Source organism: Fundulus heteroclitus, chromosome 20 (genome assembly GCF_011125445.2).
Source record: "Fundulus heteroclitus isolate FHET01 chromosome 20, MU-UCD_Fhet_4.1, whole genome shotgun sequence".
Taxonomy (NCBI): Eukaryota; Metazoa; Chordata; class Actinopteri; order Cyprinodontiformes; family Fundulidae; genus Fundulus; species Fundulus heteroclitus.
The window spans coordinates 32,243,161-32,268,161 of NC_046380.1; the positions used below are offsets into that span (position 1 = coordinate 32,243,161).

The 25,001-nt window shown below is 40.0% G+C and overlaps 1 protein-coding gene across 2 annotated transcripts; it reads right to left on the reverse strand.

The window, feature by feature from the left end:
* Positions 1–4,245: 4,245 nt before the first annotated feature.
* On the reverse strand, positions 4,246–24,515 carry ell2 (elongation factor for RNA polymerase II 2). 2 transcript variants are annotated; one of them, XM_036151854.1, is made up of 12 exons: positions 24,285–24,515; positions 19,540–19,587; positions 18,861–18,982; positions 18,577–18,740; positions 15,953–16,212; positions 15,420–15,544; positions 14,000–14,072; positions 13,261–13,918; positions 9,650–9,713; positions 9,247–9,418; positions 8,912–8,956; positions 4,246–6,603 (listed from the first exon to the last, which is right to left on the reverse strand). In XM_036151854.1, exons 1-12 carry the CDS (start codon positions 24,456–24,458, stop codon positions 6,487–6,489), a joined length of 2,022 nt encoding a protein of 673 aa, XP_036007747.1. In that variant the 5' UTR covers positions 24,459–24,515; the 3' UTR covers positions 4,246–6,486. The 2 variants fall into 2 exon arrangements, with proteins under 2 accessions (XP_036007747.1, XP_036007746.1); XM_036151853.1 differs by having other exon boundaries at positions 9,241–9,418.
* Between the last annotated feature and the right edge of the window lie 486 nt (positions 24,516–25,001).

The window sequence follows — 25,001 nt, forward strand, 5'->3', positions numbered from 1 at the left end:
GTCCCTCAATTAGACATATGTGTATGCGCTTTGAGTCCAAGCAGTGCACTTTAAAAAGTAGCTTTAAAAACATCTGCAAGTCTCTTTTAAAGTACAACCAACTTTATGAATGTAGTCAAAATGTGTATGAGAAACATGCCATTTTTTCCACTGAAGTTCGCATGGGCCCAGGTGAAGAAAGTTCAATACGTAAAGGAGATGATTAAAGGGTTCTTAGGAATTGAGCATACTGAACATGTAGTTGCAGTACAATGGATTACACAATATCGGAACAGGCATACATGTGGACAATCTTTGGTAATTTCTAATATCATTAATAGTACTCCAGAATTTGCTATTGTGAAAAATATATATGTTGCAAATTTATCAGTATATAGTTTTGAATGTCAGGCTCTTACTATAGTTGGATGGAATAAAATCAATATTTAGCCTATGAGGTAGAAATTCCTTACCTAGCTCAAGCTAATATTTTTGTAGATGCTGAGAAGCTTATTGATTACACAGCTTACTCATGTGTAAATTTCAATAATAGCAAGTACATTCTAGTAAAATATGACCTCACAAAATATCATTCTTGAATCAGTTGTGATGTATTTAGACCAACCAATGTTTTGCCGTTTACTGTTGGACAGTTTTTGTACTAATTATCTTGGAAATAATTTGGTGTAGTCTTTCCAGAGTACAACAGAACAAATTCAAGATATTTTGGCATTTGTTTGTGTTTTTCTAAATTATCTGAATGTTTGATTTTGATAGAAATGCTTGAAAATGAGTGTACTGTTTTATGCTGTGAATTGAGCATGTTGTTTATATGCAGTTAAAAATAAAGCAGATTTGTCTCAATCCAATTGTACTTCTTTTCTTGAAACAAGATTTTTCACATGGTCCCTGGTGGTCCGAATGTGAAACAATGTCCCGCATTTGACTGGGTCCACATTGGAAAAAGTAATAAAGAATAAATAATTTCTCCTGTGCTTTTCTGAACCAAAGAAGTCAGAGCTGCTATCAGTCAATATACAACAGCGTTCATCTAATGAGCCGCTGCGCACTGGGACAAATGACAAGGATTTTGATTATTAAGGAAACTACATCAAAAAATAAGCTGTGATAATTAATTGTTGAGCAACAACGGGCAAAGCAGAGAGTGATTATTGTAATGTGCGATCTGTGTTAAACTAAAATGTATGACATCATAGTGTTGTTTATGTCCTGCATTGTCCATGGTTGTGGTTGACCTTGTATGATCATAGGATTAATGTATACTGAATGTGACAGTAGAGTTAATGTTCAGGTGTGAAGTAGATGATGTAATGATGCAAGCTGCTGTCTTTTGTACTAGTTGTTGTTTATGGAGGGAAGGGAGCTGAAACTGTGAAGTGAACTGTGGACCATTTTGGCAAAAGTGTGAAGGAAGAACTTGATGCTGCAAGTGTGAAAGTTAACCAGGTGATGTTATGGATGTGGAAAGTGAAGGAGAGGATGGGAGGCTGTCCAGGATGATACCAAACTGATTATTTTTGCTTTAACCCATGAGATATATATATATATATATATATATATATATATATATATATATATATATATATATATATATATATATATATATATACAGATACAGTAGATGGGCAAACAAGGAGGATGAGGAAGAAAAACAGGATAAAGAGGAAGAAAACTAAAGAGAAATATATTTTGTTAGTTCATTTTTGTGAGAGTTATTTTTGTTCAATTTGGAGGTATTTCTTTTAGTTATTTATATATGTATTTTTCTAATACAGAAAATACATTATCTCTATCATAATTTCATTCATCATTTTTGAAACCTTTCATAATAAAACATGTTGAGTAACCTCTGAGAAGCCTATCTGAATTTTTGTCTTGTAATAAATATAACAATTTTCTACCCATACAGAGGAGGCATAGCCTACTTTAAATGTATTGAAATCAGTAAAGCATCTTTGAGTAAACTTCGAGTAGCATTTGAGTATCTGTTTGCCGGGACGATTGTCCTGTTTTTTGGTAATCAAAATATATTCACCCTAGATAAGCTATATGCCTATTTGTGTCTGGGAATTTTAAAAATATTGTGTGGTAAAAAAATAAAAAGAATGAGACAAAGTTTGAGAACGGTTTGTTTTTATTTGAGCTTTCATGCACATTACACATTGAAACTGTTGTTGTTCAAGGTCAGGGACTATTTTTTTTTTTTTTTCGAGCGGAAGGAATGCTTTTATTGATTTAACTTCAGTGATTGCTCATTTTATACCTATTCTAATAATAAAATATGTGTCATTTAGGCTTTGGGTAATTTCTCAAAAAATATATTATTTTCAAATCCAATAATTGTGGTATGATATATATGAGATCATATAAAGATGAAATTAATTTGATAATCCACCTTTCCTTGGTGACGCTGTTGAATATTTATGATTATTTTTGTGGTGTAGCAACTTGCAGACGGTCCCTAAGCATCTGCGGAGCAGCGAGCTCTGCATAGAGTCCAATGTAATTCTCCCAGCGCGGTGGGAGACTCGTTTTGAGGAAACTACGGTTGTAGCTGACTGTCTGCCTTGCTGTGGTTACAGAGAGGTGTCTGTTTTGTAGAATAAATCATCCGCAGATGAGTTATTGATCAGGAAAAGCCCAATCTGTGAATATCTTTCTAACTTTATTGAAGTCGCAAACAGCTATTTCCGGTCACGTAAACTGTGCCGATTAAATATTAAAATCAAATTCTGCCTTGCTGTCCGTTTTTCCATTTCGTGTTTTTGATCCGAGCTTAGAATTGAAATATGAAAAAACAATACTTTTTTCGTTTTTGGTAACCAGTCCATTTTTTTTTTTTTTATTTGCAATTGAAAATAGAACGAATGATACACGGATTGTTTTTGGATTTCGCCAATTCCTTTTTCCATTTTCTTCTTCAGATTGAAAGACGAAGAAGATTTCACGGATGGACCGGAAGTGCATGAAAATATTTCAAAATAAAAGCCCAGATAAACGCGTAACATAATGCAAGCCTGAAGAAAAAACAAAAACAAAGCGTAGAGATGTTTTTTTAATAAAAAGATGACCTTTTTACGTTATGATAGTTTATTGTGGAGATGTGAGCTTTATTACGTTATTGTGTGTTTTTATTGGTGGAACATGAAACATTTTTGTATTTTAACATTTTATGAAAGTACTCTGATATGCCACTAAAAATAAACTTATTTTAGAGTCTACTAAATAAAGTGTACAGAAATCACACTTCTAATGAAGTGAGATCATAGTATTTCCAAAAAAATATACTTTCCATAAGTACACTGAATTGCCACTCTAAGTATGTCACATTTAATACACTTAGAAAAAATAAACTTCTATACAATTTAAAATACATTAACAACAAAGTACACTTTCAAAAAGTACATTTAAAAAAAATAATTTGATTACTGGTAAATTAGTATACTTACTTTTTGGACTCTTAAGTTGAACTTAATTACATATTTTTTGAAGTGTACTTTTAAAAAGTACACATTAAGTACTCAAGCACAAGTAGAAGCATACTTGTTTTATACTTCATGTACTTCATTCATATTTCTAATATACTAAAGTATACTACTTTTTTACCTGGTTTTAAAGGATTTAAATTCTTAAAATATTAAATTAATATTTTAGGCTAAAGTAGTTTTAAGAGATTGGTTTATAAATGGCATTATTATTTTAAACAACGCCTTTTGGGAAGCTGATACCTCCAAAAGGATCTTGAGCAATTTAAAAATTAGATGCGGCTCAAATCTGTCATTAGTTAGCTGACCTTTCTTCTATACTAAAAAAAATGTAAATTAAAGAGCAATTTTGCTGGATTCACATACATATTTTGGACTGAGGAAAAGAAACATCTGCACAATTTAACTTTGCAAAAAAAAAAAAAAAAAAAACATGACGGAAGTTTGACATTCTGCATGGAGTTTGGCAGCCAGATTTCCTTTCTAATCAAGTTAATAAAATCTGAAGAAATTAAGTATTTTGGGAACAATAAGGGCATGCCATTTTGTAGGTTAATGCGAATGTTTCTGAAATATTAAATTGGTTTATGGTTAATCTTGTCACAAGGCTTTGAAATGTGTGTTCAGGACAATCCATTAAACAAGTGGCCAACCAGCAAAGCCACAACCCTTTCTAAGTGTATGGTCGATGTACAGGAAGAAAATGCCACAAGGATCTGAAAAGAATGACACACACAAAAAAAAGGGACCACCAGACATATTTCCAGGTAAACTAAGTTAATTTTTATTGAAATGTCTTGTACATTTTCACAAGGGTAACGCATTTCAGTCCAAATTCACTTGATTCCCTGCAAATCCTTGTTTTGCTGTGGGATTATTTTTTTATTTTATTTTGCTCATTAAGACTGAATAAACCCCTTTATTACATTAAGTCACATTATGCCATCCCATGTTGTTCTAACCAAACAAGAACATTTCTGATTAGAACAGAAACCCTTGGAATGCTGCGGAGGAGGACACAGGCGACAGGACAACACCTTCAAGACTTTGGGGGGGGGGGGGATATATAATCAGCATGCTCTAAACTCAAGAAATTCACCTTTTTTAATAAATTAAATTTTTGCTGCAATCTTATACTCTTGGAAAATAACCAGAAAGAGTTACTTTTTCTTTTTTTTTACAGATTCCGACAGCAAACCTTAGCAGCCAGTCTGCTGCAGAGACTGACTTTTAAGGCAAGATGCCAGAACCCAGACATTTCATCACTTACTCCTTCTCTTTTAAGGAGAAAATGTTCAAAAGTAAAAGGACAAACTCTTACTTATTCACACAATACTTCAACATCAGATTTTATTGAAGAGGCTGATCGCTGCAAAGACAGAGCCCAGACCACGGTGTCAAAAAGATACCTCTTCACATTTCTGAACTTTTCTTCAACGGGCGACTGATTCTGGGAAACCGAACTTGTTCGCCAGAAATTTCCCTCCATGGAAACGGTACCGGAAAGGCCTATAATCTTTGGCAAACATTATAACAAGTTTGTAAACATTTCTTTTCCCTTGTTGAAATAAAAACAGACCAGAAGCCAGCCTTCCTATCCGTGAAAACGAGTCTGCGTCGACGCAGAGGAATTTACAAAAACTGAAATCTTCTTGAATCAACAACTAAAACACAAGGAAACCCCAAGAATTAGACGGGCCCTTTGTCAGATGAGGTGGCTCCTTTAAAAAAAACTGAAATATAGACTGTTCGCCGTCGGAGTAATAAGAGGCGATCCTTTCCAGGGTTGAGAAAGAAACACTGTGGGAGGGGAAAAAAAAAAAAAAAAAAGAATATTTTGCATCTCTTCTTCTAGGATCCGGTATCGTCTCTCCAGCCGGGATGACCCTGTGTGCACCGGCTGGTGAAAAGACTATAGCAGCTTTTTTTCTTTTTTTTTCTTCTTCTTCTTCTCCATGTTTCTAACTTTTTCTCCACGTCATTCACAACCGTACGCTCGCACAATTATTCTGGACACCATATCCCTTCCAATCACCATCATACACACACACACACACACACACACACAGGCAGTTCTAGTTCCTTTGCATAGCCGGTGGACCCAACTCCACGGTCCCAAATGTGAACGCCATAAGGCATTGTGAACTTTATTTGGTGCAAAGAATACTGCCCCCTGTCCAGATGTGTCACAGGATCATGATCCTTTGCCCCCTCCCCCCCCCCACCCACCTTTCACAACTACTAATTAACCACTTATGCACACGTTCTGCTGCTTCTCAATAAAAGCTCACGTGATCCCTCCTCGCTGCCTCGTCTACTTCCCTTTTCCTCTCTGCGCTTCGACGGCAGGTTTTTCCCAGTACGGTTTGGGTCGAAAGGGGCGGAAACGAGGCAGCAGAGAAATCTCCGCTAGATGAGAAGCGCGCATTTTTTTTTTTTGCGTGCAAAAATGGCTTCACAAATTCAACACATAAGGCCTGTGGTATACTTTTTTTTTTCTCCTTTTTGCATTGCTCAAGAAAAACTAAAGAATATATCATCTGCTAAGTCTTTGTTTTCAATACGAGTCTCAAAATAAATAGATCTCCCTTTCTTCTTTTTACTTAAATACAAGTTAATATTTTCTCTCTGGTGCTCAAAAATACTTTTTGTCTGAAGAAGAGTCCTTCACAAGTTAGAGGTGAAGTTTTCACACATTTCGATGCACAAGCAGGCAGCTCCTTTCTCCTGATCCAGTGGCATCAATTCCACAGGAGCAGATTGATTGGGGAGGAAAAAAAAAAAAAAAAACAATAATAGAGTTTTCAATATTGCAGGCAATAAATGAACCCGTGGAATCAAAGAAAAGAGGGCGGGAATGAAGGAAAACAGGAAAAGAGTGAAAAATATAGGGGCAGGAACTGAAGAGGCGTTAAATAAATAAGAGCGGGTTAGTAACTCCCACCCTGGTTTGACACTCCGTTCACAATACTGGTCAGCGGCGGTGATCCGTGCCGCGGTCTCAGCACCAGGCCTGGGCTCTGCGCTGGTCAAAATCAGCTATTAGTCGCTTGATGTGGGCCAGTTTGTTGTGCAGGTATTCACAGCGCTGTTTCTCTTCATGGTAGTTGGGGTTGTGCTGGAAGAAACACAAACGCATGATATCAGACTCCACTTCCAACTCACTGAGAAAAAGTTATAGACGCTATAGACATTCGTCATCCCTCCATTAACTAAATCCAAACAAATTTAGTGGATCAGTTTACTTCACTAATCTGACTCAGTCTCTGCAGTAACTTGTAAAAATATTAATATCCTTCTGTTGTTGGGATATTATGAGATCGACCAACACAAAGTAGTGTTGCAGATGCCGACATGTGGGGTTCAGACTCTTCTACAAACCAAGATCACTGGTTGCCTTCATCTGAATTCATGACGCCTGTCTAGGGGGTTTGTAGGCCACAGTTTGCTGCCATTGCAGACCTGTCTCTTCTGAACCAGTCCAGACATCTTTGAGTCCGTTCAGCCGTATTCAGAGCTGAAAGCCTTTGCCAGATCAATAAATACAGTAACAGCTGCACAGTAGGCCTACTCTTTGTTGTCAATGGCTCAAATGACATCATTGGGTACTTTGACTGGGGCAGTGATACAACTGTGTCCAGACCTAAAGACAGACTGAACCGGGTTAAGAGCAATACAGTTCTCCAGACGGTATACGACCTGCTTTTTGACCAGACAGGGCAAAATGGAAATGTCTAGGTAGGGGTTTACTTTTGGTATAGTCTGCATTTTGAAATGACTGAAGAGGTCTGTGAGATGACCAAAGGTTGGGATATGTTTTCATCCCAACGCAGCTTTAAACTTCTCTAAACTTTCTCGCTGTCTGCTGTCTCTTTGTGCACAAATGTTCTCTTAAGCCGGGCGTACACTGTACGAGTTTTTCCCCTTTTCGGGCCGATTCTTCAGTCGTGCGAGCATTTTTTGAATCGGGCCGAATTTCAGCTTGATCGTAGAGGGGGGGAGGAGGGGGGACTGGCTTCTCACGACTACCTCCCGATCAGGAATCGGACGATCGGTGAAAATCAAACATGTTTGAAATTCAGTCGGCTGTCGTGAGGTTTTCGTGAGCGCATCCTGCTGTTCAAGCAGAGCTACGAGGGGGCGCCCTCCCCTCCTCTCCGTCCCCGACAGCGGAGGGAGGGAAGCGGGCGTCCCTGAAGCAACCTCCGGCCGGTGTTGGGGAGGGCGACACCTTTTTAAACCCCGCGGTTCCGTCGCACAGTTTGAGATGTATATAAGTACCACGACTGAAAAACTCGTACAGTGTACGCCCGGCTTTAGGCTACATTCACACTGCAGGTCTTAATGCTCAATTCCGATTTTTTTGTGAAATCGGATTTTTTTGCCTTGTCGTTCACATTTCCAAATATATGCGACTTGTATGTGATCTCCTGTGTGAACTGAATGCGTTCAACCTAAGTGTCCCGCATGCGCACTCCAGGATGCGATGACGTCACACGTAGCAAGCGTCCTCAGACACAGGTCGCATTTGACCACATATCCAAGTGGCCTGGGTCGCATTTGAAAAAAATCCGACCTGTGTTGTTCAGACTGTCATAAAAAGATCAGATACAGGTCGCATATGGACAAAAATAATCAGAATTGGGTCACTTCAGGCTGCAGTGGGAACGTAGCCTAACAAATCTTTAAGCTCTTCACAAAACAATTTAGAAAATTTAATTACACAAAGAACTATACATTTATTTATATAAAAGTATAAACAATATTCACTAATTAGGGTACTTCTGATGGTGCTTGGTTGAACTGATTTTATTTAGGGGTGTCCAAATACAGGGGTCTGCAAACAAATACTTCACAGATTTCTCTAGGCAAAAGATTTTGAGTATCGTTTTCCATCCGATTTAGTTGTGTTGGTTGATTATATAAAGTCCTGAGAAAACAGATTCGACTGTGCAGTTTTCACACGACAATGTGTGAAAACGTTTCAGGGGTATGAATACTGATGCAAGGCACCGGAATTGTACCGACGTATAGGTCCATGGATGGACTTGGGTACTCCCTGATTCACAGCTTGCTGATTAAGGCTTTAAGGTTTTTAAGATCTACAGAAATGTACTCGATTATAGCGAGTTTACAGGTGCTGGTCAGATAATTAGAATATCATGAAAAAGTTGATTTTTTTTTTTCAGCAATTCCATTCAAAACGTAAAACTTGTATATTATATCCATTCATTACACACAGACTAATATATATCAAGGGTTTATTTCTTTTAATTTTGATGATTATAACCGACAACTAATGAAAAGCCCAAATCAAGGCACAAGGTTAACTTTACGGCGTTAACCATCCGTAACGATCCTCACACCGACCTGAATCAGATCGACACAGTAAAGGCAAACGTATCGTAGCTTTTCGATCTACTCACTTGTTTCATCTTTTTGTACTCTTTCAAGACCTCTTCTTGCACTTTCTGGTAAGAAAAATAATTTAAAGTCAGGAAAATGTAAAACCGTGTCAACTTTGCAGAAATTCACGAAAGAAAAAAAAAAAAAAAAAAAAACCCTGCCTCTGACTGTTCCAACATATTTTATAAAAAAAAACTAATCGAAATCCTTGCAATCAGGCAACAGTAGACGGAGACGAGATATAACCAAATAAAGTTGCCACAGCAAGCATCTACTGTCTGAAACTGTCCTTTTAGGCTCATCAGTCGATGCGACTCGTTATCGGTAAGAGAAGGAAGCAGTGATTCACCACAACCTGGTGCTCCTTAGTGCCAGGAACCAGCTTCCTACACTGGGCATCGAGCTGAGTGAAGCGCCTGGTGATGCTCTCCACTCGGGCGTGTAGCTGACGGTACTCGTCATATTCTGCGTTGAAGTCGTCTTTGTAGCTCTGTCTCTGGTCGACAGACACCAGCGGTGTGTACTTCCTGAGAAGGTAAGCAGAAAACCTTCCCTCAGTACATCTTTCCAAACAGCCAGGATTTGTACCGATGCACTCGGCAAGCGTTGACCCTGCTGAGCTCCAATTCTGACACGCAGCAGAAAAAAAAAAGAAATAACTCCCTGAAGTCATAGCAAACAATATGGGGAACACAGGAGAGTGATCTAAAATCATGAGCACTTTTTTCTTTAGAGGTGGAAAGAAAAAAAAAACTCACACTACATAATCGGGCATCTCAATTTTGGAAGAAGATTCAGAGGACTGGACTGGTTTCTTTTTGACTGCAGAGACAAAACAGGGGAAAAATAGTCAATACTGAACAGGTAACCCATCCAACATATGAAGAATGCTCACAAATAAAATAATAATCACAGCAGCAACCTGGGTAGCATAGATGGTGAAGCAAATATTTGACATTAACATCATAACAACCGTTAATATGGCCAGAAATGCAAAATTTTCAAAGGCTAAACTCTAACCTATAAAGAAATAATTGGGTGATAAAAGTTTGGATTAGAACAGTGACTGACTTCATTAAGAACTATACAAAGAAACCAGAAATATTTCCTCAGAAGAGCTTTCTGTTCAGGATCATGATCTGATCCAAAGCCATAAACTCATCCACCAAACCGTCACTTATAGATTGCATTTATTGGCCAAGACTGTGTGCACAAACAAGGAGTTTGCCTTTGTTTCACAGCTTAGAGATATAAAATCTGAATTTATAAAATTTAGAAGAAATACAGGAAAAAAAACAACAAAAAAAAACATTATGCATTTGTACGATTTTGCCAAATATCTAAATTGCGATACATTTCAACCATAATCGTGATTTAATTTTAACTTTTCTCTCCATTAACCACAAGCAACAAAAACGGCCTGTAGATAAAGATGTTTGTGAACAAGGACTATTTAAAACAAGAAATTTAACTGTTTTTAATAATCAGAATATTATTCAAGAGAACAGCTTTTAACTGAGTTGGACATCAAACCTTGTTGAACATAAAGTGCAACCAAGAAAGAACTCTTTGTATTAAACTGTTTGAGCGCTACTTAAGGCTATGATGAGATTCCTAAAAGTTTCTGGTAAAAAGGTATTGATCATATAAACTCTAAAACAAGTAAATAAATTAGATTATCTCACTGCTGCAACTCTCTTCCCTTCCCTGTGAAGTTAAACCAATTTAAACATTACCGACGCGTGAAGGACACGTCTGATCGATTCATTGTTACATTTGGAAATTGTGTTTTTTAAAATTGCAATTATAGTGCAAATGCAATTAATTGTCCAGCCTTAACGAGTATGTAGACATTATATTACATCAGAAAGAGCCTGGGGGGGGGGGGGTCGTCTCTGTGGCGGCTGGTTTTCTTTTTTACTTGAATTCCTTCTGAATTGCCCCATGTATGTATAGTGAAGGGGGGGGGGAAAGAGAATACCAACATTTAGTTATTTTTTTGGGGTGGGGGTATAATAGTATCAAAGGAAACCCTCTCTGTGCCCTAATTAGCTCATAGAGTACAGAAGAAATTCAGAAAAAAATAAGACAATGTCATTAGAATTTCTTTGAATTTTCCACAAATGGGAATTAGGGACAGCAGCTCTGAATACGTAAAGCCTTTCCTAGCAGTTCCTGTTCATAGTAGGTTATTCCACTCTGGGCTAAATCCCCTGGCAGGGAGGTTATAAGTAAATAAAAAACATTTTATGAAGCAACTGCATATAAAAGAAAACTGATTATTGGGATAATCGTCTTGAAACTACTGATTTCATTTGAATTTATTTAAACTGGAGAAAAGACAAAAGCAATGTTGCATGTGTTCATATTTTTACTTTGGAAACTCCAGAAACCTATTTAAAACTACAACTGATGAAAAGCATGCATAAGATAGAATAAAAACATAAAAAAAATGACATTACTGACCTGGGTGTGCTGTGAAAGCTCATTTTGTAAAAGCTCTAAACTCATTCAACCCTTTAACCCTTCTCTGTAACGGGGGACCTTTAAGTGAGAAAGAAGATGTTTGGCATCTAAACCAAGTCCAGTCTGAGTAAAGCTCTGCTTGGTGGGACTCTGGCTTCAGTGGATTTTAAAAATCAGTCCCCTACTTCTTAGTCTTCAACATTAATACATTTAAAAGTCAGTAAAAATAAAATAAAAAGGCAGCTGTGGAAAACCCATCAAGGTTCAGAGGATTAGACTTCGTAGAACTGAGGTATTTTGGTATATTGTTACGTGGACTCAATAATTGTTAAAAAACAAATGTATGCAATTCATCTGAATTTTGAGTAATTAAATGTACAAAGTTAAACTGAAACTGGGGATGCCCTGAAAACCTGGCCAATTTCCCCCCCCCCATGGCTGAACGGACAGGGACGTAAAAATCCCCTCAATCAACTTCCTTGTGGTCATCATTACTGTGGCAAGAAAACTCATTTATTCTCAGTATCAGGGAGGTGGTTGATAAATCTCTACAAAGGAAAATATATTTTCTATGACATCTAGAGACATGTCATCCAGGCTGGGGTAAAGTGAGACCATCAGGCTGAACGTATCGCAGCACGGCTGCACTGTTTTACCATTTTAAGCTTTCCGTCTCCATCACAGAGCATGCTGGATATGGCAGACCAAGAAATCTGATAAAAGTTAATAAATAAAATGTTCTAAGGAAGACACCGAGTCGTTTTAGTAGTGCCAATCAACGATGGCACCTTGGTAATCATTTGTTACGTTCTAAATTAGTAACCCTGTTTTAAAGCAGCTCCTCTTCTAAACAAGGCGCCTGCTTCCAATGCAAATGAATAAGGACGTCTTATGGCAGGAAAAGCTAAAAACTATATTTTTAATGCAGTTAATTGTAGCTTCCACAGAAAAATCAGAACCTGCAAAAATATGCAGGTACAGGTCAAGATGTTATAAAATGAAGGATCAGAAAACCCTGATCGGAGCGTCTGCAGCTAATAACCAATCATCCAACAGTCAACAGGCCAAGAGTACATTTCTTCTCCTCTTCCTCTTCCCCGTTTAAAGCAGTAGTCCAATTAAATGGTCAATGGCAGCTCTGACTTTAGTAGACCTAACTGTGCGTGGGGACGTGTTGGCCGTCTGGTGTTTTGATGAGCTCCACCCTAATGAAGCAGAGCCTGGGGCGGGACGCAGCAGAGGGAGGGAGTCCTGCGACGTGATGATAAAGCAAACTCCTGCAGTTTACGAGCTGCTCTTAGTGAACGTGTTAACAAGCCATGCTGGCAGCAGCAGCTTTGTTTACACGGACATAAATAAGCAGAATAAAAGGGCCGATCGAAATAAAAACGCGTCGTGTCATTCTGATTGGGGCAACCTGCTCTATGTCGCCGTGACGCATTTCCGCCGTCAGTGAATAGGCGCTATGTCGGGGAAGCACAACTGGTCGATTGGTAAAAAGGTAAAATGAATGCCTTTATGGTCAAAACCTGTTCTTAGAACCCGGTGAGGCTAATTTCTGCGTTTTTTTCCAGCATAGACGGAAGAACGACTTGTTCTTCTGTGGATTTTTAGGGAAAATGACATCTCTGCGCAGGGCCCAGCGCTTTTACTCTGAAGAAAAGATTCAGATTTGTTGATTTTGTGCCCATATAAACAATGTATTCACATTATTTCCTTCTTTTTTCAATCTGATCAAGGAAATTTGCGCATGGAAACGTAGCCATTGTCAGAGACGCTTAAATTCACACTAAAAACCTGATTACCTACAAGACGTCCTTAATATACGTCGCACTATTCACTCGGCAGAGTCAGTTTATCGTCTGCTTAATGGCTGAACTGTGCCATGCGCGGCGAGTCATACCTTGATCTTTGAAAGAATTTTTCTCCACAGCTTGCTCGATGACTTCCTCAGCGCTGGGCCTCTTCTTGACGCCATGATTCTCCTCGGCCTGCTCTGCTACGACGGGAGGACTGCTGCAGGCCTTCTCCCTGCGTTTGCCTTTGTTCCTCTCGCGGTCCTTGTCCTTGTGCTTCTTGGATTTCTTCTTGAATTTCTTACTTGTATTGCTAGACAAAGGAGGGCTGGTGATGACAGTGGAGTTAACTGTGAGGGAGGTGCAGGGGGGCGGGCTGGGAGAGGCGGCCGCTCTGGGGACCGGGTGTTGACAGCGGTCCTGCAGGGAGCGGGAAAACGGGCTAGGCGAAGGGTCTCTGCAGGACGAGCTCTGGTCCATGGGCAGGTCCTGAGTGCCGCAGCCTTCTGGGGTGCTGGGGGAGTTGGAGTTGGAGGCTGGGCTGAGCTGCTGATGGGAGGGCGCCGGCGGGTGGGACGACACGGGGAGATGGCTGGGGGGCCCTGAGGTAACGGTGGGGGGCAGGGACGAGTGCTTGGAGCTGGGGCTGCTCTCCTCCTCGCGGCGGTCAGAGGAAGACGCTGCCGGCCCTCGACTGCTGAGGTGAGAGATGCGGGCTTTCTTGGGAGCCAAAGGGTCGATGAAGTCAAAGTCTGGCTGGCGCTTCTGAAAAAGCACACCGCGACTACATGAAACCAGAGCTTGGGTATTTTTATGGGTGTTTCTGATTTACATTTATTCACTTACCGGTGGGGATGAAGGGAAACCGTCTTTAGGTGAACTGTTTGATGAAACTCTCTCAGTAGGAAGGCCTAATTTGCTGTAAAGAAAACAGAGCAGGGCTTAGACGTCACTATATTAGAACCAGACTAGTCATGACAAGTGTAAAAAAAAAAAAAAAAAAAAAAAAAAAAACAACATTTGAAGAAGTCCACTTTTAATAGACAAATTGTATGCTAAATAACTGTGAAAAATGGTTTTAGATTATATCAACTGATGAAAATAAGGCTACGCTTTCAGTAAAAACAGGCCGCTCCATCTGATTGATGTTTTTCTATATAATAAGTGGCAATAATGGCCACGCTATACGTTCAGACATTACCTGCTCACATAAAGAATGAGAGAAACAAAAACCAAAACATTACGTGTTAGGCTCTGGTATCTGTGACCAAGATGTTGCTGAACTGATAAAAACTGAACAGTGTTGTAGTTTTGGTAAACCTTTAAATACCTACTTTACTCTTAATAACTAAAACAAAAAAATATTTTTTATTTTTCTTCTAGCCTGGTGAAAGTCAAATCTCCTGTGGCAAAAATTAACTAGATTTCCATGTCTTTGTTTTTAAACCTCCAAAAAATTTAACGTTTAGTCTTCTTCACCCAGTAACAGAGTGTTATGTTGACCTGTCAGCATTTAGTGATCAGAAGTCGTCTATCCACCCAGCTAAAAGTATGAGTTTCTTTTTATAATAAAAAAAATTATATATACACACACACACAGCATGTTAAATTCTTTTAAAACACTGACTCAATGTGAAATTTATCTAAGAGTGCAACAGAAAAACTATTTTAGATGGCAAAATAGGGAAAAAAATTATTTAAAATGTGTAACAATAAAAAAAATTCAATTTCTTGTGATGAATTTATTCTTTTGTTAATTTTGTTAATACTTGTACTGACTGGGATGCTAAAAAATTAAGATCCTGCCTCCTCTTCAGTTTTCTAACAGAAAATCCTACCATGACAGCTGAACTTTCTGAATGAGCAGAACGTTTACAATAGCCAGCATGTGTTTGCTCAACACTGAATGCTTAGCATCAGTACTAGTTTAAAAGGTGTGTACACTTACGCAACCTGGTGAAATACAGCTCTTTCACTGAACATTCCCCTTTTCTACATTAAGATATGGCATTTTAAATTTGGGTACTTTAGAGAGCCACTGGATCAGATCAGAAAAGGCTCAGATTTTAAATAATGATAAATAAAATCTATGTATAAATAAAAATAAATTGCTGATTTTGATGACCGGACGACTTCTTGGCGCATCCTGATAAGTTGTGCTTATTAAAAAAGGCAATGTAAGACCACTAGGCTCTGGTTGAATAAAAATTAACGGAGTAAATCTGTCAAAAACAAGAGGCAAAAGGTTAACAAAGTATTCCAGTACCGAGCTAGCAACCGATCAATTTGAATCTTCTCATCCTCGGAATAGCCCGGCCAGTCTCGCTGAACATCGCGATAGATAAACTCCTTTAATGTATATGTGTTGTCTTTGGGATTCAGGTTGGCCACCTGTAGAAAAAAAAAAGACACATTGAGAAAAAAAAAAAAATCAAGTTGAACTTCAGGAGCATGAGAACTTCTCTGACATGTACTGAAACTTCAGATTTCCTGCACAGGCCATCTGTGCATGCAAATTCTGGGCAACAATTTAATGATTGGTTTCTCATCAATGGAGGCTTTTTACAGAGGACGAAACGTCCTCAGGCAAATGTGTAAATTACATGCATAGGTTGACCAGGAGTAAAGAGGATCTCTTGGATTAGGCTCCACTTAGAGCACGAAACTTGCACAGTTCTATATTAGCCAACAGCTGCACTGGAGTTGCTGCGTTGCCGACCATGCAACTTGGGTTGGATCCAACTATAATCGCTGCAAATAGTCCCAAAAATGTTAATCAGTTGAACAAAGGCTGCTTACTTGTTGCAGGGTGGTCCCCAGTGAGTTTCGGCCCTTCTGGTTGATACCGTCCCGCTGCAGACGGCCCAGGACTTCCAGCTTCTTGTACGATTTCAGCGCCAGCAGGTGGATGATGCGGTCCCGGAGGGGCTTCTGAGATACGGGGTTGTTGGAAAGGCACTTGCGTATAGTGTTAGCTGGGTTGATAGGAGTGGAGCGTTTGCGCTCTGGGACTACATCCGGGGCCGATAATGCTGGTTTACGAGTGTGCACCTGCTTCCCTGAACACAGAAGGTAAAGATGGCGTTAAAAACCATTTTCTCTACAGGGGAAGGTTAGTTTGTGCATTTTGTTTTGAGAACGGTTTTTGTGATACGTATACGACACATCTCATCCAAAACAAAGCAGCAAAGGTCTAAAGCCATTACCTATACATGAGGGGGAAAATGGCCATTAGATTGAACAATGCCGAGAATGACATAGTATATAATCAAAGTAAATAATTTTAAAACGTGTAACTTGGTTGTAGCATAAAAGAAGGCGTTTAGATGACCAATAGTTAGGTGTTCCCCTTTTAAAACTTAATGCTCAGGATTTGTGGGCCGTGTGTTTTACAACAGAGACGGCGCGTCCTTATGCTTCCCCGACGCTTGTTATGAAATTCTAAAGCTCTTTAAGAGATTAAGGTTAGTGAGGGAGAAGAGAAAGGAAACCCTCTTTTCCCCAGACAAGACGCAATGTGAGATGACCCTTACTGTATCCAACAGGTTTAAATCATTTTCACACACGTAGTCATAGTCATTGGACCATTTATTAATAGAAACGCGTTTCAAACGAATAAAAACAAGTTTAAGATGTGAACTTCATTGACGTACGACTTAGTAAAAGTCCTGCTTTGCATCAGAAGAGATGGCACTAACAGTAAAGCAGCTGCTGCAGGTTTCAGAGCCACCGCTCTCTGTGCAGCCCCTCTCGATTCCCGGTTTCTGTCTGAATCAGTTTCTGTCTAAACTTGCTCATGCAAATTAATCCCTAGATTTATGTAACACAGGGCATATTATACACCTTTAAACAAAAAGGTCACTTTATCCAGATGTGCCATTACAAAGCAAGTCTTCCTGCGTCACCTCTGGATCTACATCTGCTGTGAGGAAGAAACAACAGCTTCTTTTAACCATTACCCCCCCCCCCCCCCAATTAAAATTTAAACACTACATTTTAGCCTATCCATGCAGAAAAATGCTATCAGAACAATTAAATGTATGGTTAAAAAAGTAAACCGCGCACTTCATGACGTTATATGTTAGATTTTTATATCACAACAGACATTTGACCTCAGTAAATACAAAATGTAGTTTTCAAACGATGATTTTATTTAGTGAGGGTAAAAACCGCCATCCAAGCCAGCCTTGTTCTCTGTGTAACTAGAATCCTAATAGGTGGATGTGCCACCCTTGCCAGATAACTGGAAATGAGTCTTTTACATTAAAGTGGAGGAGTTTTGTCCCCCATCTTGCTTTTTTTTTTTTTTTTTTTAAGAATAGTTATTTTCTGCCACATTGGATGTTTTTTGATCATAAACAACCATTTAAGGCTAGGCCAGAGGGAGTCAGAAGTGTGGCACAGGGGACCGTTTTTCTGTGTTTCAAACTGCTTTCATCTTAATTTTGGCCCTCGTTGCAAAAATGTTTGAACACCACTGGGTGAGGCCTCAGCATCTCATTCATATTTAAATCCAGACTTTGACTAGGCCACTAAAAAACCTTCATTCTGTTTTTTTTTGGGGTAGTGTTGCTGGTTTTCTTTAGCAAAATGTCCCAAATTTCTTTGGGCCCTATTTGGACAGCGCAGCCGTCTTTGCCCTGAAACTCTGATGGAGGCCATTTTCTACCAGCGGGTTTGAGATTGTCACAAAAACTGACTTCCACCGAGACAAGTGAGGCCAGCAGTTCTGTAAATGTTGTTCTGGATTCTTTTGTGAGATCCTGGAAAAGTCCCTGAAGCACTCTTGGAGGACTTTTGGTAGGCCGGCCACTCACTAGTGTTTCATGGTTTCTCTGTTTGTAGATAATGGCTCCCACTGGGCTTGGCAGGACACCCTAACCTTGGTAGTGGCTTCGCAACCTTTCCAGGTTGATAACGGTCAATGATTTAAACGACTAATCTGTGGATTTATTTAGTTAGGAGCATGATGAGTTGCTTTCTGAGGTATTTTGGCCAACATCTGGTAGTCAGACAGGTTCTGTTTGAGTGACTGACTCCACAGGCAGTAACAAGCCCCGGCGTTGCAAAACTCAACTCACCTTCCCGCAAAATATTGTTCATCACCGTTTCTTTAGGAGTAAACAAGTTGTGGGGTAGGTCACTTCTTCACATGGGGAAATCATTTGAAAACTCCATTGTGTATTTACACAGTTGATATTTGTCTAATATTGAAATTGGTTTGATGAAACTTTACGAAATAGCAACATCAGCATGAACGTCATTTCAAAAGAAGAAAAATGAGAAAACTAAGAAGTGAAGTGACAACACTGACTGGATTAATTGCATGTAGAGAAAACAAGAGACTAGATCAAACTGTGGCGGCAAAACAAAAAAAAAGATATCAGAGCTGCAGATAAACACGACTGGGCTGAGGGCCTTACCTCGGTACTGGCCCCCGGGCTTGATGACCTTGGTCCCCCGTTCACGCGTGTCCTCCACGGCCTGGGTCATACGCTCCCGGGTCACCTGGTAGGAGTCATTGGTGGCGCACACGGTGAGCTTGTCCTGAACGGTCGCCAACAATGCCAGGTGTGAGGCCCCTGAGCTGCAGACAAAGATCCAGCGTGAGAGAGAAATGCGAGGCAGAGGGGGGGGGGGGATTACCTTCCAGCAACGTGTAGTAAGACAGCAACAGTTGATTCAGCTGAACGGTGATTACTATTACCTCGACACATACTGGTGGATGCACTCAAAGCTTCCCTGAGGGTTGTCCTTTCCCACGTTAGACAGGTAGAAATCGAAATTCTGGAATTTGTCCGAGGAGTCAGTCTTGGGGATTTTGATGTGCTGTAAAACGATGGGCACAGATCCTGGTTACCGTTCAGTCTTAGTCTATTAAGCGTCTAAATTTAAGCGACTTTTTAGTTAGTGAAACAGAACGGTCACCCTATACTTAAGGTTAATTTACGAGTTTGTAACAGAGAGATACTTTTACTATAAAGCCAATAAAGGGACCAGTGAGGAGTATCTCCTCAGCTCTTTGACTTAGCGGTTAAATAAGTCCATGTTTTTATTGGATTTCAAGACCTCCATATTTAAGAAGCGCTACTTCTGGACCTTGTGCCCCTCAGTAACAACTCGTTTCATCATTTGCTGTTCCTGCCCACACGACTCTCCAAAGACAAGTCTGGTTGGCAGAAGATTGTAATTGCAGAAGTTTGATAATGATCCCTGTTGATAGAACTGGATGTGTTCTTTAAAGGACATGGAGGACAAGACAATGCACTTTTACCAAAGTGCAATGACTGAAACATTAAGAATTTGTGTCTGTTAAGCATCACTTTATATCACTTTGATACAAACTGCATAAAAAAAAGAGAATCAGGAAGAAAAAGAGGAATTACCCCTTGGAGTCCCTTGAATTGCACTGTTGGCCTCAAAGACGGTACATTCTGGAAAGGAAAGAACCAAGTTAAATCTGATCACACAGAGAGGAAAAAACATGGTCAAACAATAAGAGTAAAAAGAACAGCAACATAAAATCCAAATTTAATCTGACCAGTGACAAAATCCTGCAAGAATTAAGCCTTTAAATCAATATCAGACCAATTCTTACTGAACTGGTGTTCAGCAGGTCACCAATTTTAATTTTGATTTATCGCCTATTCAGTAAATGTATCAAAACTAACTTTATGTCTGTAAACAAACACATTTTTGATGGATTCAAAATTAATACTTTTAAAATAAAGGAACTGCTGCACATTTTTGTCCTCCGTAATCGTGCTACAAAAACAAAACAAACAAACAAACAAATTCAGGTACCAGGCAGAAAAAAAATTGGTGCACCTCTAATAAAAAAATGAATTTAAACGGTTCATATGAACCTAGTTCAGAACATTTAACACTTCGTCTAGAGAACATAACGCTATGGCGTCTTAATTTAGTATAAATCCAGGTTAGGCGGACCTATAAGATGAAGCTACCGCTAGTCCGACTGGAGCCAGGGCAAAGTGGACTTCTGCAGTCTTAAAATCGACTCCAGGCTCAAGAATGATTTCTTATCTTTGTTGGGTTTTGTTCACTTTTGAAAGGCAGGCCAAGGTGCCTGGACAACATCGAGCGTTTACTGCAGTTGTTTGTTTGGAGGCGCCATCACAAGAGGCAGAGCGCTAGCCAGCAGCTCGCTCCGTATACCTGAGATGACTGAGCGCTACCAAGAAAAGCTGCTACAGCCGTGATTACACGCAGCAAAGGATCGCAAGGAGTTAGACGTTTTCAAATAACATCCTTCTGTAAATCACGTTTCACGTCCTTTTTGGTTCGCTGGACAGTTGCGCTGCCGCAGAGAGGGTGGAGTTTGGTGAGTTTAGAATGAAATCTGGCTCGTTTTCCGTCTTAGCACGGTTTGTTCGCGTACATGAGAACACAGCCATCGCACCAGGGTGCAAAGCAAGACACAGAGACCGGTTGGAGGGGGTGGTTCTGGTACCGTTCTGACCGAACTCTAGTTATGGTGTGAATGTGATCCGACCTCAACCTGCAAGCTGATTGCTGCTAGCTCGAGCCAAGCGTCTTCCCAAAAGCTACACATCTTTTTTTCTCAGAAATCCTTCTGTGTGCTTCTCAGATAATCTTCCTGGAATAGCACCCTGAAAAATAATAAGATAATAGATTGCCCTTGTTTTCCACTACGAACACGGCCTCTGTTGTCTGTGTTTATATTTGACTGTTCAGGCTGGGAAGCATCTGACCTATAAAGAGACTGAACGTCCTGACGTGGTTTGAAGTGACAACTTCCAGGTTCGCTTGGACCTCCTAAACCGAACCAACAGGAAAAAAAAAAAAGGTCCAAGTTAACAAACTCTACCGATTCACATCAAAGTAAACTGATTATAGCTGTTAAAATGTCCAAAGAGAACCCCACCGGGTTTCACTGGCAGCTGAGCAGAAACCCACGTTTCCAGGCGGACCAGAGTTTGAGGAGCTTTTAAGCTGACCGACCTTCACAGACTAGCTGAGGAACAAGAACTCTGGTCCAGTTAAAGTGGGCTAAACAGCTCTGGTGTGAAAGCACCCTAAACGACGATGCCAAGACAATAATCTGCTGGAGGTAAGATATTGACTGCTTAAATCGCTCAACACGCTTTAAAAGATTCATTGCTGATCCATTTCCTTTAAAGCAAACACTGAAGCTCATATTAGTTTAAAGTTATGCAGGTGGAATGCCTTTTTAAGAAGCTGCAGGAGAACAACATGGAATCACCTGAGCCAGAATCAGCTACACTTCTTTAAAGCCTTGGATGTGAACCAAATTAGTTAATGCAAAGTAGAAAAAAAAAAAACAAGCATGATTGTGGTTCACTTTGCACATTAAGGTTACTTTCTCACTTCTTTTGCTTTACACAGGTAAGATGAAGTCAAAAGTCATGTTTGAAGAATACACCTGGTATACTACTTGGATACATTTTTAAATAAAACCCGCAATCTGCAAAGTTTTATGTTTTAGAGGCGCAAGGCAGGTATGCTTGTGCGTCAGTGTTTACTTGAAATAAAGCTGACAGCCACAAATCTGCTGCGGCTGCAGCAGATAGTAGGTTAGAACAGGAAAGCACAAAACTCAGTTTCTTCACAAAGCCTTAGCGCACACAAACCAAAAAAAAAAAAAAAAAAAAATTGTTGGCCAGACTCCTGAAACATTGCGATCAACCAGCTGGAGTGGAGAAGTGCGTATTTTAATAAACAACCACCTCTAAAATGCGAGACGTGCTTTCCATCCGACGGCGAGGGAACACTTGGAGTCTGGATGAAAACACTTTTAAAGAGACTGAGATAATTGTGTCACAGTGGTGTAGGCTAAGCTAGTCCAAGGCACAGACTCCCTCCCCCACTCGCTCACACAGTTCTGATCACATTTCACATCGCCACAGAACGACAAAGATAGCCGGCTTCCATAGTTCGATGACTGGTTCAGCAACAGCACACATTACTGGGAGGGAGAGAAACAAAAAGCAGGCAGTTTTTGGCTGCTCAGTCAGCAAGAGATGGCAGGCTTCCCTTCAGCAGACTGAACCCACTAACACAACCAACAGCCCATTACAAAAGACGTTCGGACTTTGTGATAATTCAGTCGGCCAAACCGTAGAAGCCCTGTCATTCTCATATATATTTTTATATATATATATATATATATATATATATATATATATATATATATATATATATATATATATATATATATATATATATATATATATATATATACACTGTTTTTGTATGTGGCATCACTTGTTTGGTTTGTAACATGGAAACCAAATGTTTAGCAGATTAACGTCAATCATAAACAAGACAAACGACGGACAAATAAAACTGACCAAACGCCACATCTGCTTTAAACTTTTGCTCGAGTAGATCCAAAAGTATACTAACCAGAAGTGTCAAAATGGGTGAGAGTAAATGATGATGAGATCAGTCGCGTAAAACGGAATCAGGCCTAAACTGTGACAGGAAGCGTTAATTATCAAGCAGTAGTTTTTTTATCTACCAGATAACTCATTTCTAAATTACATACAGATATACCCAAAAAGGATCCCCCACACGTCTGACACTCACCTACCACCTTATTAAAACGCACTATAACTAAGAGCTCCCGTCATTGTTGGTCTACAAATGAATCAACCAACAAAATCAAGTTTTGATGCACTTTTAGGAAATAAATAAAAGCTATTCACTTCAATCCAGTTACTAGTCGTTTACTTATTCCTTCATGATTCAACACTACTACTTTAGTCAAAGAACCTGCAGCACCTTTTAAAAATCTATTATACCTTTTATTTTGGAAAGCAAAGGAAAATCCCTGATCAGCCGTCTTAAAAAAGAAAAAAGAAAAAAAGGTAAATAAATAAAATAATACACCACCCACCAGGGATGTTTGAACACTAAAGTCCTGCTCTAAACAGTAGTTTATCAGCACGGCGAGAACTAGACAGAGTCCTGACATTATGCAACTACTGTAGATAGGTGTTGGCAGCTTGACAGAAGTCAGGGCCCGGTATGTTGGCCTCAGGCATTCGCAGAGGTTTCTTCAGGTTAGTTTACCTGCGGTAATCTCCCCACGCTTACATCACCCAAACCCTCCAAGATTAGTAAATCATAGATAATCTGCCACATATAATCAGGTTCCAGGGTAAATAACCCAAATATGCTGATACACAAGGTCTTTTTTTTGTTGTTTTTTTGTTATTTTAACACATATAGGCTACTAACTAAAATAAACAGAGCGAGCCATTAGTAATCAGTAGTAGTCATTTTCTAATAATGACACAAATGGCTGGTGTCACACATTCACTGCTGGGTGTTGTCACTGGGAATGGTAAGAAAATACTAATTAGAGGGGGGGGGGGAAAAAAGATCTAAAATGTAGATATTTGTCCTGTTAAAGTAAATGTTTAGCCAAGATTCTCTAGGAACACGTCGTTGTCTGATTGCCACTTTATGCGATTGGGCTGAACAGCTATTAAAAGGTGAGCCTGGCAGGAAGTCCACAGCCCGGTGTTGGGTTTATCCAGCTAGCTGGAACCATATGGTAACCCGACCGACCACCGACAGGCTCAAAACGCCTGCAACTCTACACGGAGTACTATTTTTTTTTTTTTTTATGTACACCATTACACCCTGCCCCGGACTAAAATTACAGCTTAAAGGAATCAAAGTTCACGAAACGAATAAACGTAACTTGCGATATTAAAGCTGTCAATTTCCTAATTTGGTAAGCAGGTTAGGTCGGCTGAGAGGAGAAAAAAAAGAAAAAAGGGACTAGGTTGACTTAGCAAAAAGGGGGATTCTGACTAAAGTAGAGCTAACGCTAACCAGTGTCAATAACTTCACCAAGAGGATTTATAGGTGATTAAACGCGTGTCAGCTCGTAGAACCGGACCAGAACGCCAGACACGACCGTCGTTCATCAATGCCAGCCGATAACCCGGCTGACCCGAGCCTCCTTTGGTCGGAAAGAGGAGCAGAAAGTCGCCCTGTCAACAGTTTAGCTAACCCTCCTAGCTTTAGCCGTGCGTGGCAGTTGGGAGACGCGGTGTCAGCCGGAGACGGACAGCTGCCAGGCTGCCGCGGCCATTAAAAGTCCTCCGTAACTCACCGCACTGCTTTGGTAGTTCTCTATGGCTCTCAGCGCCGTCTCCGTCAACTTGACGTGCAGCACGGAGACTCTTTCGGCGCCCTGTTGGCCACAGTTTAATCCGTACCTCCCATCCTCGGAGAGAGCCGCCATCTTTACCAGCCCTCCACCATCGTCCCTCTGAAGCCGGAGCATTTAGCAGCCCGGGCTCCCAGTGCGCACTCTGCTCCTGGGGAGGGATTACAGTGCTGTCCACGGGGCTGAAGTGGAATTGGTCTCGCGTTTTCTCCTCTCCCTCCCTCTCTCTCTCTCCCTCTCTCTACCAAACCTAAAATGTCCCGTGTTTTACTGTGATTAAAGAGAGCTTTGTGTTTATAAAACATTTTAGTCCACATGTAGTTTTTAAGGGTGGGTGGATGTTTTCTTAAAGGGCCATTTTTGCCTTTTTGACCCTAATTGGGACACTTCTAGCTTCTGGTTCCCCTTTTCTCTTTAAACCCTGTACACACAGACCTGCTAAATTATGCTGACATGGTGGATTTATATTGCAGCCTCCTAAAAAATGTCAGAGTTATAGCTTCTGGGACAATGCTTTGGTAATAGTTCCATCTATTTCACACAAGGTTTGCCGTGCATTTTAATGCTGGAAATCAACTGTTCTGCTGATTCTACCGCAATGACAGAGATATTTAGAAAATGCTACAAGCAAACTTAGTTTTTGGAGCTTGTGTATAACTT

Coding starts and splice junctions, on each gene's coding strand:
- ell2 (XM_036151853.1), bottom strand. CDS start 24,458: ATGCTCCGGCTTCAGAGGGACGATGGTGGAGGGCTGGTAAAGATGGCG. Junction 16,213..18,576: donor GCCCGGGGGCCAGTACCGAG/GTAAGGCCCTCA, acceptor TTCTGTGTTCAG/GGAAGCAGGTGCACACTCGT. Junction 9,714..13,260: donor AAATTCTTTCAAAGATCAAG/GTATGACTCGCC, acceptor TTGTCTCTGCAG/TCAAAAAGAAACCAGTCCAG.